The 14,541-nt window shown below is 31.5% G+C and overlaps 2 protein-coding genes across 6 annotated transcripts in view; both read right to left on the minus strand.

The window, feature by feature from the left end:
* Positions 1–800: 800 nt before the first annotated feature.
* Positions 801–4,602, minus strand: LOC124833327 (LIM domain protein). The gene is made up of 3 exons (XM_047307783.2): positions 2,466–4,602; positions 2,159–2,347; positions 801–1,677 (listed from the first exon to the last, which is right to left on the minus strand). Exons 1-3 carry the CDS (start codon positions 4,520–4,522, stop codon positions 1,164–1,166), a joined length of 2,760 nt encoding a protein of 919 aa, XP_047163739.1. The 5' UTR covers positions 4,523–4,602; the 3' UTR covers positions 801–1,163.
* Positions 4,603–13,299: 8,697 nt separating this feature from the next.
* LOC124833321 (ARM repeat superfamily protein) overlaps positions 13,300–14,541 on the minus strand; it is a 57,946-nt gene continuing 56,704 nt past the window's right edge. For all 5 annotated transcript variants that reach the window (XM_088110222.1, XM_088110223.1, XM_088110220.1 and 2 more), the window contains one exon: positions 13,300–13,788. In XM_088110222.1, coding sequence (XP_087966348.1) covers positions 13,591–13,788 — 198 coding nt within the window. In that variant the 3' untranslated portion in view covers positions 13,300–13,590. The remainder of the gene's footprint in view (positions 13,789–14,541) is intronic.

The raw sequence follows: 14,541 nt of genomic DNA on the forward strand, positions 1-14,541 counted from the left end.
ATGATTACCTGAAGGGAATCGGGGCAAATGATCAGGAAACCCAATTGCATTGAATATTCAAATAAGATAGAAAGAACACCAGACTTCTTTCAGCCTCAATATAACCTGAAGGAAAGCCAGCAATTGCAAACATGAAGCAAAACCAATGAAGCAGTAAACTGAAAATGGAATATGAACAACCCAACAAATTTGTGGCTAAACATGCAATCTACACAAACCAGTTAATTGACTTATTGGACATATTGTTGTTGGTTGATCAATATTCAAAAGCATAGTAAATCTTTATAGGCAAAGAATAGAAAACAGGCTTATATTTTTATTGTCAAAGAATGTCAATAGAGGACACAATCAAAGGAACATAAATGCTATCTGCTTACAACTTTTCTCAAAATAAAAATATTTTCTCATTGCTAGGGTGTAAAGGTCACTAGCTTTCAAATTTTTATTCCAACTCCATTTAGAAGAAAAAGTTGCAACATGTGATTTCATCAGCAACAGTCTGAATCTAACACAGACTATAACAACAGAAACATGTAATTTGTATTTCTAACAAAAAAAAACAGATAATTATAGCACAAAATAAGCTTCACCCACATAGCAAGGCATTCACTGAGAAGAAATTATCTACCCAAGTCGAAGCTAAAAAAAGCCAAAGCATTAAGAATTCAGAAATCTCTCGTGTCAAGATAAACAATCAATGCACTTATTTATATACACGGAGGTGAGAAACAGTATTTTCACCAGACAAAGACAGACAAAGCAGAATCAACTCACTCTGAGGTCAACTTGAGAATGAACAATGAGAAAAAAAGCTTAAGAGAGTGATTTATCATTCACCTCATTCATGTATATATATGTAGAAGTTCTTACATCAGATCAGAGGTTAATCACTAAACAAAGGCACCTAGTGATAGGCAGATACAATAAAAAAAAGCCTTTTTTATCGGTGGGATTTACAGACGAATTGACATATTCTAACAATAAGAAAATCGTAATGATGTGAATATGTTGATTGTTAGGTACAAGAACACAGAAGGCAAATTTAACCCCAACTTCGGCCATTTACATTCCATCCTTTGTTGTTTAACGCAGACGATGCTGCTATTCTGTTCTGCCGATTAGCATATACAGTTTCTCTATGGAAAAAGCTTGGTTTACTCACATCAAAGATCATCCTTGAACAATGCCTTAGAAACTGAGCCAAATGGTTTCCTTCCATCAGCCCGATCACGGTCATCATCAGAACCCCTTGCCCTTGAGTTTGAATGTTTATTTACTGTCATTGGGGTCTCACATACAGTGCCATAGTTTGCCTTTTCTCGTTCCTTCCTTTTTCGCACCCTTTGAAGATCTGTCTTGGGTTTCACGCTCTTCCGAGTTGGCGCCCTCACTCTTCGTAAAATAGGCATCGAACTAGTAAAAGATGAAAACCTGAGAGCTCTCTCTCTCTTCTCTTTAGCTTCGATTAGTTTCTTATCACGGTCATCTACAATCCTTTGCAATCTTCCACTGACATCATTTTCAAATACCACATCTCTGTACGCTTTTCCGTTAAAGGATTTGTTGCTGTCCTCACTGTTGAGTAAACTATCTGGTTCTTCATCTTCCTCGGCAAACAACAGCAGGTCCATTTCGTAGTATATTTTCTGAACCACATCTTCAAGAGTGCCTGAATACCTGCATTTTGGGTATTTTACTTTCATAAACCAACAATCTTTCAATATTTCATGCAATGTGAATTTAATTTCTTTCCATGAAAAAAGATAAATGAAAAGAAACTCATAACAAGTGTTTCTTATTTCAGGTTTGGAGTTTGAACAAATATGGTGGGGATAAGAAAGGCATTTGCAACAACTCAGAAAAGGTAGTGTTATTTCCATACAGAAACTTTAGAGAAATCATTTTCAAATTCATCTCTTCTTTTTTTGTTAAATTTTCAACTCCATCTCTGGCACTAAGCATATTGGCAAGCAAGCATAAAAGAGTAACATATAAGCACATTTGCAGCAAATAAAAATAAATTGAGTTATTGTTCATATTCTAAATAGAAGCCATTAACTCTAAAAATTCAATAACTTATGCAAAAGCACTTTATTTTCAAAAGAAATATCGATCAACATCAATCTAAAACATCTCATTTTCGTGTATAAACTTGTACCTGTTTTTTATTATCTTTGTCACATAATTTTCAAGAGTCCAATCACCGAAGAATACTCCCATGTGACACTGAATGAGCTCTAAAAGCAGGCATATTTGTTTTACAAACTTCTGTTTGCAGGAATCTTCAACTTCATTTCCTACCTCTGATTGTAAAATCTCCATTCGAAATAAAATCTGCAGTTCATATCTAATGTTCACTAAGGAAAAAACAAAAATCACGGAACATATGTTTCTAAAATTACAGCTGATTAGAACAATAAAAAAATTGCATCAGATAAATAAAGGGAAACTTAATTGAAGGATACTGAGCAGTAAATTGCATCACATATGTTTCTTCATGTTTCTGGCTTTTATGCTCAGCAGCTATCTCCTTGGGCTCCCTTAATAGAAGTTTAATCAGCTCAGATGCAATCATTCCATCACAAGTATTTTGATCTTTCAAAGGAGACTGACTCTGAGAAACAGTTTCTTTATCAACCTTCTGACGTAGCCACTTTATACAAGAATTTACCAGTCCCTCTGCCAAAGCCCCCATGTCTCCAAATTTTAATTCAATTCCGCATTTGATCCTGTCAGCAAGATTACTTAAAAATGTTTCTGACCTAAAGTCTAACTCCGCATCCTCCTGTATTCTCAAAGCCTCGGGCTCCGAGTTAATTTCAGCTGATGCAAATGAGGACATTGGTGGTTCATCATTTTGAGTCAAGTCATCCAATTTACTGCCACTCAGTTCAGCTACTATTGGATTTGGCTTGAGCTTTTCTAACAAAGCTGGATCCAAACAACCAGATTTCTTCATCTGCTTCATCCAGCATTTCAAAAATTTTAACTTTTTACACTTGCTACCTTCTTTGGCACAATAAACATCAAGTAAATCAGTATCTAATTGTTCGATAGCTGACTTACAAAATGAGCTCCACGTGAAGTCCTGCAGTGCACTAAAATCTATCCATTTCTTACTCTTCTTATCTCGAGAACTCGACAGTTCCTCATTGAATTTAGAATCAGGTTTGCAAACATCATGATCCAACATCTTAACATATTGTCCAACATTTGCTTCACCAAAACCACTAGCCCCATGTGAATTCCCTAACACAGACAAAATACCAGCAAGCACAGTAAAAGGTTTCAGAATACCTGTACATGACTCACCCTTGTCATTGGAAAGAACTACCAACGCCCAACAATCTTCTTTATACAGAAAACTCAACAGTAATTCCCACACCGGCACCTGTTTTTGTCGCCACTCACAACCAAACTCAGTGGCAACAAGCTCAAGAACCCTATCAACAAAAGATTCATCCAAACCCACCTTCTCTTTCTTCTTCATTCCTCTGGAATCCACTCGCACTAGAACCGAATCAGACAGCCAGTCATCTGTCTCAACAAAGGCATCACACCTCTGCACAACCTTAACCTCCAATTTCACACCTCCACCCGAACACAGCTTCCAAAACATCTCCCTTTTGTCACCCCCTCCGCCTGGCAAATCCCAAACACCCTTCACATTAACAAACTCAAGATCACAGCAATTGTACTCAATGGGACTTCCATTCACATCCAAGATCGAAAGCCTCAACTGCCCACCAACACTAACATCCCTAGAAGCACATCTCAACGAAACTCCAATCATGGGATAAACCAGGCCAAACTGAACAAGAACCGAACCAAGAAGAAGCGAATCAAGAGAGCAAAACCCCCACCCGAGCCTCCCAACCGCAGTCCGAAGCAAAGAAGACACTTCCCTAGCCTCATCCCTAGGGTTTGCCTCAACATTTTCACCATCAACACTAATCCAAGTACAGTGAATGCTCCTGGCAGTGAATGAGCGAGCTACATTGGCGAAGAAGGAAGGGACTGTATCAAAAAATGAGGTAGAATCTGCAAGGATGCTGGAATCGATGTTCAGGAAAGATGCAATAGAAGTGAATGAAACAAAAGAAGGGGAGAAAAGGAGAATCAAATTGGGAGGGACGGCTTGGGGGGAAGGGTGGTCCCAGGAGTGGTCGTGCAGGAGTTGGGAGAGAGATTGAGCGAGGTGATGGGCATTGGCGGTGGAGAGAGGGTGGTGGAGGGCGGAAGGGAGGGAGGAGAGGGTGTGGGAGAGGTGCGGAAGGACGGAGGAAGGGAGGTCGAAGGAGAGGGAAGGATTGGGGAAAAAAGGTTGGAGCTTGGAGAATGAGAGAAGAGGAGAGAGGGAAGAGAAGAAGAGTTTGAAAGCAAAAAGGGAAGAGGAAAGAGGAGGAAAAGAATTTAGGGTTTCCAGGAACGAAACCAATCGTCTTGTCTGGTGGGGATCGCCGAGGCTCAAAACGTCGATGAGAAGTACGATGCGGTGGGTGTCTGAGTAAAGGCGCCTCATTGGATCTGCGTCAGTGAGATAGAACACTAGTGATCTGGTTCAGCTTCTCTAACATCACTTCCTAATAGGTTTTTCACACAAGGTATAATAGATTTACTTTGTATTTTGTTCACTAATAAGCTTTGTAAATTAAATATATAGAGGAAAGTATATTTTCTTTTGTCAATTTTGTCCAACTTGTAAATTAGGACATATCCTATTAACTTTTTTTAAATATATCAGTTTCATAATCTTCATTTTAAATTTATTTTTAATGTTGTTTGTTTTTAAGATATTATTTTGATTTTTTTTTTAAATTATTTTTTAATTGGAGTAAGTAAATACATGTCTGTAGTAACTATATTTGTTTCTGGAGTTGTTACTCTTATTAGAATAAAATTATTTTCATAAAATGTTATAAACAATTTATAGGATTGTAGTTTTATTTATTTGATTAAATTTATGTGACATATATCTAAATCTAAATTTATATGTTTGAATATAGTTATAACTGTCTAGAAGAGTGTAAAGAGAGGGATGGCTGATGATGGGTATCAAGTTAAATGTTCGTCATTTTAATTGTGACTTTTTTATTCATGTTTATGCTATTCAGTTTTAATTATTTATCTGAATTTAAGTTGATATTATAATGTATTCATTGTATCCAAAATAAGACATTATAATTTATTTTAAATAATTAAATGCTTACTAATTCAATAATTAAAGAAATCAATTTAAAAAAATGTGATAAAAAAACAAAAACAACACAATAACACATGAAAGAAGGAGAAAAGTTAGGTTAGTTTAGCAGGATTTGTATTTGGAGGGAAATTGTGTGGCGGGAAAAACGGAGAGGGTCAACTTGTTTTTTTCTTCTCTGTCAGCATGTTGACTGTAAGCAGTTATTACTCTGGATTACTTGGAGAGATTTAGATTTTAATTATATTCAATTCTGTTCATTTATTTAACTTAAATTCTTAAAAGGTGTTACTTTCCAACCATTTTAATTTTTGTAAAAGGAGAGCAATGTCTTCCTGCTTTTGTGTTGTTATTTAATTTTATTTAGTTAAAATTTAATTGTTCTAATCAGTTTATTGTTTTATATATTAATTTTAAATTTTATATATTTTGTAATACACCCTTTTTTAAATTATTTGCATTTATGTTCTCTTTTTTAGATTTAAAATATTGTTCAAAAAACTTAAATTTAAGATTACAAAAATTATAATTTTTATGCATAAAGAGAAATAATGGAATTTGAGATAATAATAAAGTTCAAAGTTGTAAAAAAAAACCATGTAAAGATTGAGAAAATATTAGATCTTTAGTTTAAAAAAGGTAAGATATAAGAAAATAAATAAAATAATTTATCTTATAATACGTGCACTGTTCACTTTCTTTTTTTAATAAAATTATTTTATTATTATAAGAATAAAAATAAACATAAATAATTTTTAAATTTTGTTGTGATAGATTTTATTTATTTTGTAGATTTTTATATTATAGATAGTTAGTTTAGTTTAAGAAATAGTTAGATTAAAAAAATGTCAAATAAAAAATTATTAAATTTTAAAAAATAATAATTTAAAAGGTACAATTAATAAAATAATTATTTTAATTTTAAAAAAGTTATTATTTAAAAAATAAAATTGAAAAAAATGTACACTAAAAAGAAAATTCATCTTTATATAATGATATAGATTAAAAATATTGAAAAGTAAGTTGTTTACATGAAATATTATATTTTATATCTTTTTTATTTATAATAAAGGTTTAAACTCTCATATCGTCTTCGTATTTGTTGGAGAATCTCAAGTAGATCCTCGTTTTTTCAACTGTCTCAATTAGGTTCAATTTGGTCCAAATATTTGAAAAACTAAGCCAATTAAGTCCGTTAAGTTTTCACATATGGCATTAAAATGTGATGACTGTAAATATGTTGAGGTGGATATTTTATTACGTAAAAATAATTAAATTATGACATAAAATTTAATAAATTAAAAAAAAAAGGAAAAATTATAGAAGCAACATTTAGAAAACCTTAGACGTTTCATTCCTCCTCACCCACAGAGCATCTCATCCTCCATTAACTTCATCAGCCATTATCATGATCAACCTCTTTTTGCCAACGACACCGTAAAAACTCCAAAATAATGAACCCTAAATCATTCCTGTTTTGTTGACCACTGCTTTTCTATTTATCACCGTAAAAGCCCAAAATGTAGATATTTCAGAGGTCAATTGGAATCAGAGACAAGATGACATCTAACAGGGCAAGATAGTTTCAAATCAGTGTATCCCATCCAACTCTGGCGCAAATCTGAGACTCAAACGGGATGGGTTTTGTTTGGTTGTAGCGGCCAGTGATGGATTTAGCAACTACAATTTGAAGCCCAGCATCAGTGGTTTCGACATGCAGAAATTTGTGAAATTCTTCGTAACTATCATATGTTTCAAATCACTTTCAGAACCTCATAATAGGCCACCAAGTATGGTTACTGCATGTTACTTACATATTAATTTGCACCAGTATATACTTTTGATTTATGGATTAGATGAATTGCCCAAGAAGCTTTCACAAACTGATTTTCCTTGACCTGTTTGGTTCAACTTGGTGTTCATGAACATTTTGGCCTGAATTAATCATATCTTTCAAGGTGCTGAACAATGTGTTTCAAAATGGAAGTATTCTCCTTCTTGAATTCATTTAACTGAATTTAATTATTTTTAAAACTGTATGAAGTTTTTTAATTTTTCTCTATTTGAACTTAAGGTATTCATGTTCCAATAGATCCTTTATTTCAGTTCAAGGAATAAGGGCACGTTATTCAGTACAAAGAAAAAATTCGTGAAGCTGGGTAGCAAAGAAACACCTTATGTACTTATTACAGGATTTAGGATGTTATTATTAGTATTTTGTTGTGCTTCTCAATCCAGGTAAAGCAATTAATGTTCATTTTTTTCTATTATTTTCAACTATTCCCTCTACTATTCCTTCAATCCAGGTAAAGAAATCAGCAGTGACGTAGAAGCGATTCAGTGTCTCCATCATCTCGCACAAATCATGTTTTCTTCTTGGAGGTTCTTAATTTGTAAACCCAGAAAATCAACACAGTTCATCCCAAAATCAGAAACAGAAACCCTAGAATTGCACAGCCCCAATTCGCGCCTTCACCTTCCCTAAATCGTGAACTCCAATGCCTTCCATCTGCATAAGAAAACATAAACCACGAAGAACCCACAAAACCCCATTTGTAAAAATCTCAAATTGCAACCCAGAACAACGCGCCTTCTCCTTGCACCTCTTCGAACCATCTTCATTTGTCGTCATCACAAAGATGTCATCACAAAGATGTCATCACAAAGCTCGCCTAGACAGTAGCTGTGAAGGAGAAGGAGTGAACCTTATTCTCATAATAAATTTTGCCACATCAAAAACTCTTAATTTAAGAAAAAATTCCACATAATAAAACACTTTTACATCAGCGTGGACCACGTCATCGCATTTTAACGTCGTATGTGGAAACTTAACGGACAAGGTTTAATTGGCTTAATTTTTCAAATATTTGGACCATTGATACATTTTACAAATATATGGACCCAATTGAAACAGTTGAAAAACGAGGATTTACTTTAGATTCTCCAACAAATATGAGGATAATTTGAGGATTTAAACCTATAATAAAATAAGTTCAAATATAATTAAAAAATAACAACAATTTGCCATGATGTTTGTATCTGTTTGATCTCTACAAATTGGTATAAATAGTCTCCTTATTTTTTTATATACAACTAAGTTGTAGGTTAGAAAGGTGAGTGACAAAGATTTTTACACAAATCATTTTGACGATCTTCATTATAATTATAATAATAGGAATGAATTCATGGAAAAATTTCCTTCATACCAAGGTCTATGAAGAGATTGTGTTAAGGGATGTAAAATTAGACAAGTTGAAGATAATAAATAATCAGATCAAACATTATTTTTTAAGACATAAAATATTATAAATGTTAATGTATAATTTTATTATGTTTATTTTGTAATATCTAATTATTAATTGAGATTTATTAACATGATATTAAGAGGAATATATGTGGTAATTAAATATATATATTCATGTTCCTGTAAATATTGATGTAATGAATAAGATAATTATATTTTGCATATTATTATGTCTTTATGAAAAGAAATATAAGTGATCAAATAAACCAAAACATCTCATATCAATGAACCAATAAAGTCATCAGCATATGATTTGAATTAAAATTATTATAGAAAAGCAATGAGGACAGGATAAAGTAGAAATGAATGACAGATCAATACTCTCACAGGAGAAAATAGCATATATGAGAATTAAAATTATTTCAAAATAATTGAACATTGTAATTGATAAGATTATCTCTCACAAAATGAATATGAAACTAATTGAACATAAAGGGTGTCAGGCTTCTGCTATTGCAATCCAATTACTTAGTGGTAATGTAACCAATTATGTAAGACAACAACTATGTAAGACAACAAACATGTTGAACAAATGTAAGATAAGTCAAAATGAGAAAATATTGTGTTTCTATTGAAATGGGATGAGGATAGTTGTATGAAAAGTTTTTGTCTCTGCCGAATGTCCTCCTTGCAGATAACTGACCGGTGTAGGGGGTGATCTGCAAAATACATTCCAACGCTCAAATCAGAATTTTTTTCTGTAGGACTTTTGTAATTCAACAGTGAGTCAAAGTAAAATTTACCTCGAAATTAAACCCTTATTTATAGAGTTTAAAAGAATATGACCAATTAATTTACCTTTTAATGATCATTAATGCAAACATTAACCGCTTGACAGTAGCCGTTGTGACATTAATTGTGCCTTAACTCTGCTTAACTCTGCTCAACGGTTGTCGGGACCCCGCGGTCAGATCTTTTCCCTTTAAAACGTAACGTCACAACGCTTGAACCGTCAAATCTTTTCCCTTTAAACACCCAGATGAGTTTGGTGAACTGCCTTTACCATCTATAAATAGTGGTAGTGTAATCCCATTTTTTCACTTTTACCCTCGAGCTCTTCATCAACCGCATAGTTTCCCTGCTCTTTCCTCTTTCAAGAGCTTCAAACTCAGTCTTCCAAGTAAACATGTCTTCTCAACCTGTTTCTTCTGACTCGGCCAGAGGAGAAGGCGAGGGGTATGCTGACGACAGAGTTGCTACACTGACAAGAGTGCTCCTTCGACATTGTCTTCGAACAACAACAACCACAAGCACTACACACAGCCGCATCGCAGAACTACAAGCTCGACCTTCAAATACAAGGACGAGCCCTAATTTCTCTAATTTCCCCAATTTCGCAGACCCCAAAATAGGAAACATTGTTTTGGTTTAATGAGTTATAATTATATTTCAAAAATTCATTATTCTACTTTTATTTTATTTGTCAATAATTTAAAAATGTTAAAAATCCACCTATACAGCTCAAACAGTGTCACTTGGAACTTGGATGCCTCAGCTTGCCACTTGTTCAAAATGTTAACGTCGTTAATTGCATTTAACGAAAATGCTATTATTGAATCTAATTGACCAAATTAGGGACCTAATTGATCACTTCTAAAATTGGAGGACCCAATTGAAACGAACCTGCAAATATACGGACCTCCGAACCTATTAAACCTAAGGGAAAGTATGAAACTTTTATATTCTTCATTCCATAAAGTTACCCATTATGAGAATTATTTATATATTCTCTCTCTTAGAGTTATTTTTATTACCTTTCATTATATGTGTTTATATGCCACGAGTGATAATTGAAAAATAATCAAGTTCTCAATTTCAGAAATGATATTTGAAAAGGATAACTAAAAATGGTTTATGTATTTTTTTTCTTCTAATCAAGTATTTGATTTGTAAAACTCCTCAAGATTTTTCTAAAAGAACAAATATGTAATCCAAGAAATAAGAGTAAACTAATATAAATGACTGTGATCATTGTTAGAAAATACTATTTATAAAAAAAAGAGGCTCTAGTTATAATCAATCCGCTTTCAAAAGCCAACAAGTACTTCATAGAGGTCATTCACTTTCATGTGTTTTTAAGCTTTAACTATTCAAAAGAGATAAGCTTCACGGACAAAGTCCAATTGTTTATATAGGTCTACGAGGGTGTGTTCACTTGAGAGAATTTGATAGAGAAGGAAATGATAAATTTGAGAGTAAATTATGTGTTGTATTTTGAAGAGATTTGAGGATGATTGAGAGTGAATTTAGAAGTAAAATTTGGGAAAGTTTGTGTAATATTAAATTGATATGATAAATTAAAAAATGTTTGGGTTAAATATATTTTTGGTCCCTTAACTTTCAGTGAAAATTGGAATTAGTCACTCTTCAAAACTTTGGCCTAATTTAGTCCCCAAACTTTATTAATGTGTCCTTTTAACTAAATTTTGTTAGGTTTATTTAATGTTTCAAGTGCGTTTCATGGTAGCATCTGAATTGTTTATACCTTTTGACACATTTTTGCTTCAATATTAACTGAAAAATGTGTTTGAAACATCAAATAAAGTTAACAAAATTTGGTTAAAAGGACTAAATTCACACACTTCTAAAGTTTGGGGACTAAATTAGTTCAAAGTTTTGAAGAGAAACTAATTCCAATTTTCACTGAAAGTTAAGGGACCAAAAACATATTTAACCCAAAATGTTTTAATGGATAGAAAATAAAAATTATCAAATTACTTTCGATAAAGATTTTATTATTCACAATTGTTTGCGTAGATAGATTATTAATTTATTTTGTATTCACTTTGAAGTATTTAAAAGGAAAGAAAGAAACGAATTTGTAAAATTAATGGTTAATTCCATCTTTGTTATTTAGCAGAGATTTGAGAGAATTTATATTAATTTAAAAATCCAATTTTGTCTGTGTAAAACTATACCTTCTTATATCTATCTTAAAAGATGAATACTATGGGTTCCATTCCAATAAAAAGGAATCAATTCCAACTAAACTGAAAAATTCATTTATTAATTTTATTAATAATAATATAATAAAATAGTAATATTAATAATAATAATAAAAAAAGAAGTTACGTACCATGCTTCTTCTCTATTTAGTACAATTTAATCTTTTAATTATGTATTTAAATTCAATAATCTTTTACAAAAATTTTAAACTTAGTTTTATTCAGAAGATTTATTACTTCTTTATGAAAAATTGAAAGTGAAATTAAAATTACAAAAAAAAAATGAAAATTTTATTAAATATATTTTATTAAACTTGGTTATTTATCTAAAATATATTGTATTAGTTATTTATTAATTTTTTCATTACAACTATTTCAAATAATTTTTGTCAAAAAATATATTACTCTTAAATATTATTTTATATTATTTTTACCATTAAAGATCATTTTGGTAACTTTTATTTTTTATCAATTAAAACAATTTTGTCATATCAGTCAAATCTTACAGTATACTTTCACAAACTTTCAATCTAAATTCATTATATTCACATCCAAATCCCTTAAAAAAACATTTAATTTACTTTCGAATCCTCATAAATCCATCTACTCATAACTTTCACAAATTTTTATTCCAAATTCAATCTCACTCACCTCCAAATCTCTTAAAAAAAACACTTAATTTATTTTCAAATTATCACAAATCTATATACTTTTTCTCTCTCAAATCTATCCTCCAAGTGAACACATTATTATACTGTTCATTTCAACCTAAATTTCCGTTCACAAGGAATAGCACATACGAATTAAAACGTGAACACAGTCTAAAAAAAGGTATGTCTTCTTGTATATCTTTTACGTCACCACCATTGGTCCTTCCTTTTATCCTTTTGCCTTCATCCCTCTGATCGTGTCTTTTCTATATAAGCATTCTTGATCCACAATAATGACTTTTACATTGTACAACCTAGAAGCAACTTTCGAATTCTAAAATCACAAAGTTCCTTTTAAGAAAAAAAAAACAATCAAATTGTGTAATCCAAAAATGAAAAAATAAACTTACAAATTGTATAATATAAAAGTCTAAAATAACTTTTAGATTGTAAAATTCAAAAATCTTTTATGAACAAAATAAAAGTCAAATGTATTTTTTTAATTACACCATCTAGAAATTTCTTTCATATAAAAAAGGAGTCAATGTTGTGTAATCTACAAAATGCTTTTAACTTATAAATTATACAATCCAAGTCATTTTCGCACTGTAAAATTTGAAAAAACTTTTAAACCAAAATAACAAAGTAGAAATTTTCATATTTACATGGTACAAGAAAGAATGCCCCATAAGGTAAGCAGTGGGAGATGATTGAACATGAAAAAAGAGGGACAAAAAGTTTCAAGATGTCATGTATTTGACTGTGCCTTTGCACTTACCTTTCTTGTGTCTGTACGCTGGCATGCATTTGCAATGTCACGAATAAAAAGGGTATAAGAGCAACAGAAACACAAAATACACTAATGGCAAGATAAACATTCATTACAGATAGAATGCTATTATGAATAAGATCTTTAAAATTCTATAAGGGTTTTAAATGAATAAAATTAGATGGATATTTATAAATTTTGTCGAATTATAATAAATTAAATTAAAAAACTGATCATTTACTAAAAATTCAATTTAATCTATCTATTAACAATTTTTTTGATGAAGAAACATTCAATTCATCTACAAAAATACCTTTTATAACAAAAAAAAAATTAGAAAAAATATTTGGTAAAACAAATTAAAACGTATATTTTGAATAGTACGTAATTATCAATTTTCTTAACAGATGCACTAATAAAAGTCTTGGACATTTAGAAAATAATTATTTTATGCTCAAAATCATGATTTATATGCTTCGGTATTGATAATTTTTTTCATAAATTACATACAAAGTTGAGAGAATTTTACAAAAAAGGTCTAGACAGTTGGCTGGCCATTACAAATCCCAAAAATATGTATTAAAAAAAGATCCTATTAAAGCAATCTCTCCTACAAAATTATAATACATACAGAGAGTGCCTCAAATAAATTCTTCTCTACAAGATTGGTTAGTTCGGCTCCCATAGCCCATCATTTCCACCATTGCCATTTTCAAGCTCCTTCACAAATTGTTCTTCAATTTCTCAAACTTCTCAGCTATTGCATCCTGTTGTTTATCTCTGTATAATTCAACCAGCGACTGTAACGCACTACATATCATTACTCTTTTTCTGTCTGCATTGCCCTTATCTTGAGCATCAATCATGCCCTCACCGGACGAGCATAATCCCTTGAACCAATCTTCAAGAATCAAGGCTTTCTATTACACGGATGAAGCAGAAGGAAAATTGATTAGTCAAATTTCCATCAAAGATTATTAAAGAAGAGAGGATCATATAATCTGCAAGAAATTACGACATTTAAAAAGAAAACTGAAATTGTACATACACAAGGATAGGTGACAAAAACGCAAGCATTACCTTTAGTCCAGAAAACAAATATATAAAAGATGATTATTAGGATGTACTACTTCAAAAGATCAAATGATAATAAAGCAGAGAGACAACCTTCTAGTACAAGGTACGCAGTAAACATTGCGATATAATATGATCTGTATTACTATGTTATATACAAAATGTTGTATTACTGTGTACTAATTTATATGCAAGTGAGAGTGAGAAAAACTAACAATATAATCAAACATGAGGATTTAAGATTAACTTTTCCATCAATGATGTTATTCCATACCTCACGAGACTATTTGGCCCATCTATTTGAAGTTTCTCTCAAATATTTTATGAAAAAAGTGTGTATTAAATGAGAGAAACACAATCCTAAGACTCAATAACAAAACCAAAGTGACTTCTGTGTTAAGAAGTACAAAAAGCTACCAAACTTTAACTTTAATTTTCTAATTTTCACTTTTAAAATAGATTTGAGGGCCCAAAACTGTTAGCTACCTTAAAAATCATGCTATTTGGTGACTAACAAGAAATTAGACGCAACACAATTGACAAAAATATTGCCCAATGAAGAGATGTTCCGTATGATAATTCTCCAACAGCTATAATTT

Source organism: Vigna umbellata, chromosome 3 (genome assembly GCF_029865625.1).
Source record: "Vigna umbellata cultivar VRB3 chromosome 3, Vumbellata_1.0, whole genome shotgun sequence".
Classification (NCBI taxonomy): Eukaryota; Viridiplantae; Streptophyta; class Magnoliopsida; order Fabales; family Fabaceae; genus Vigna; species Vigna umbellata.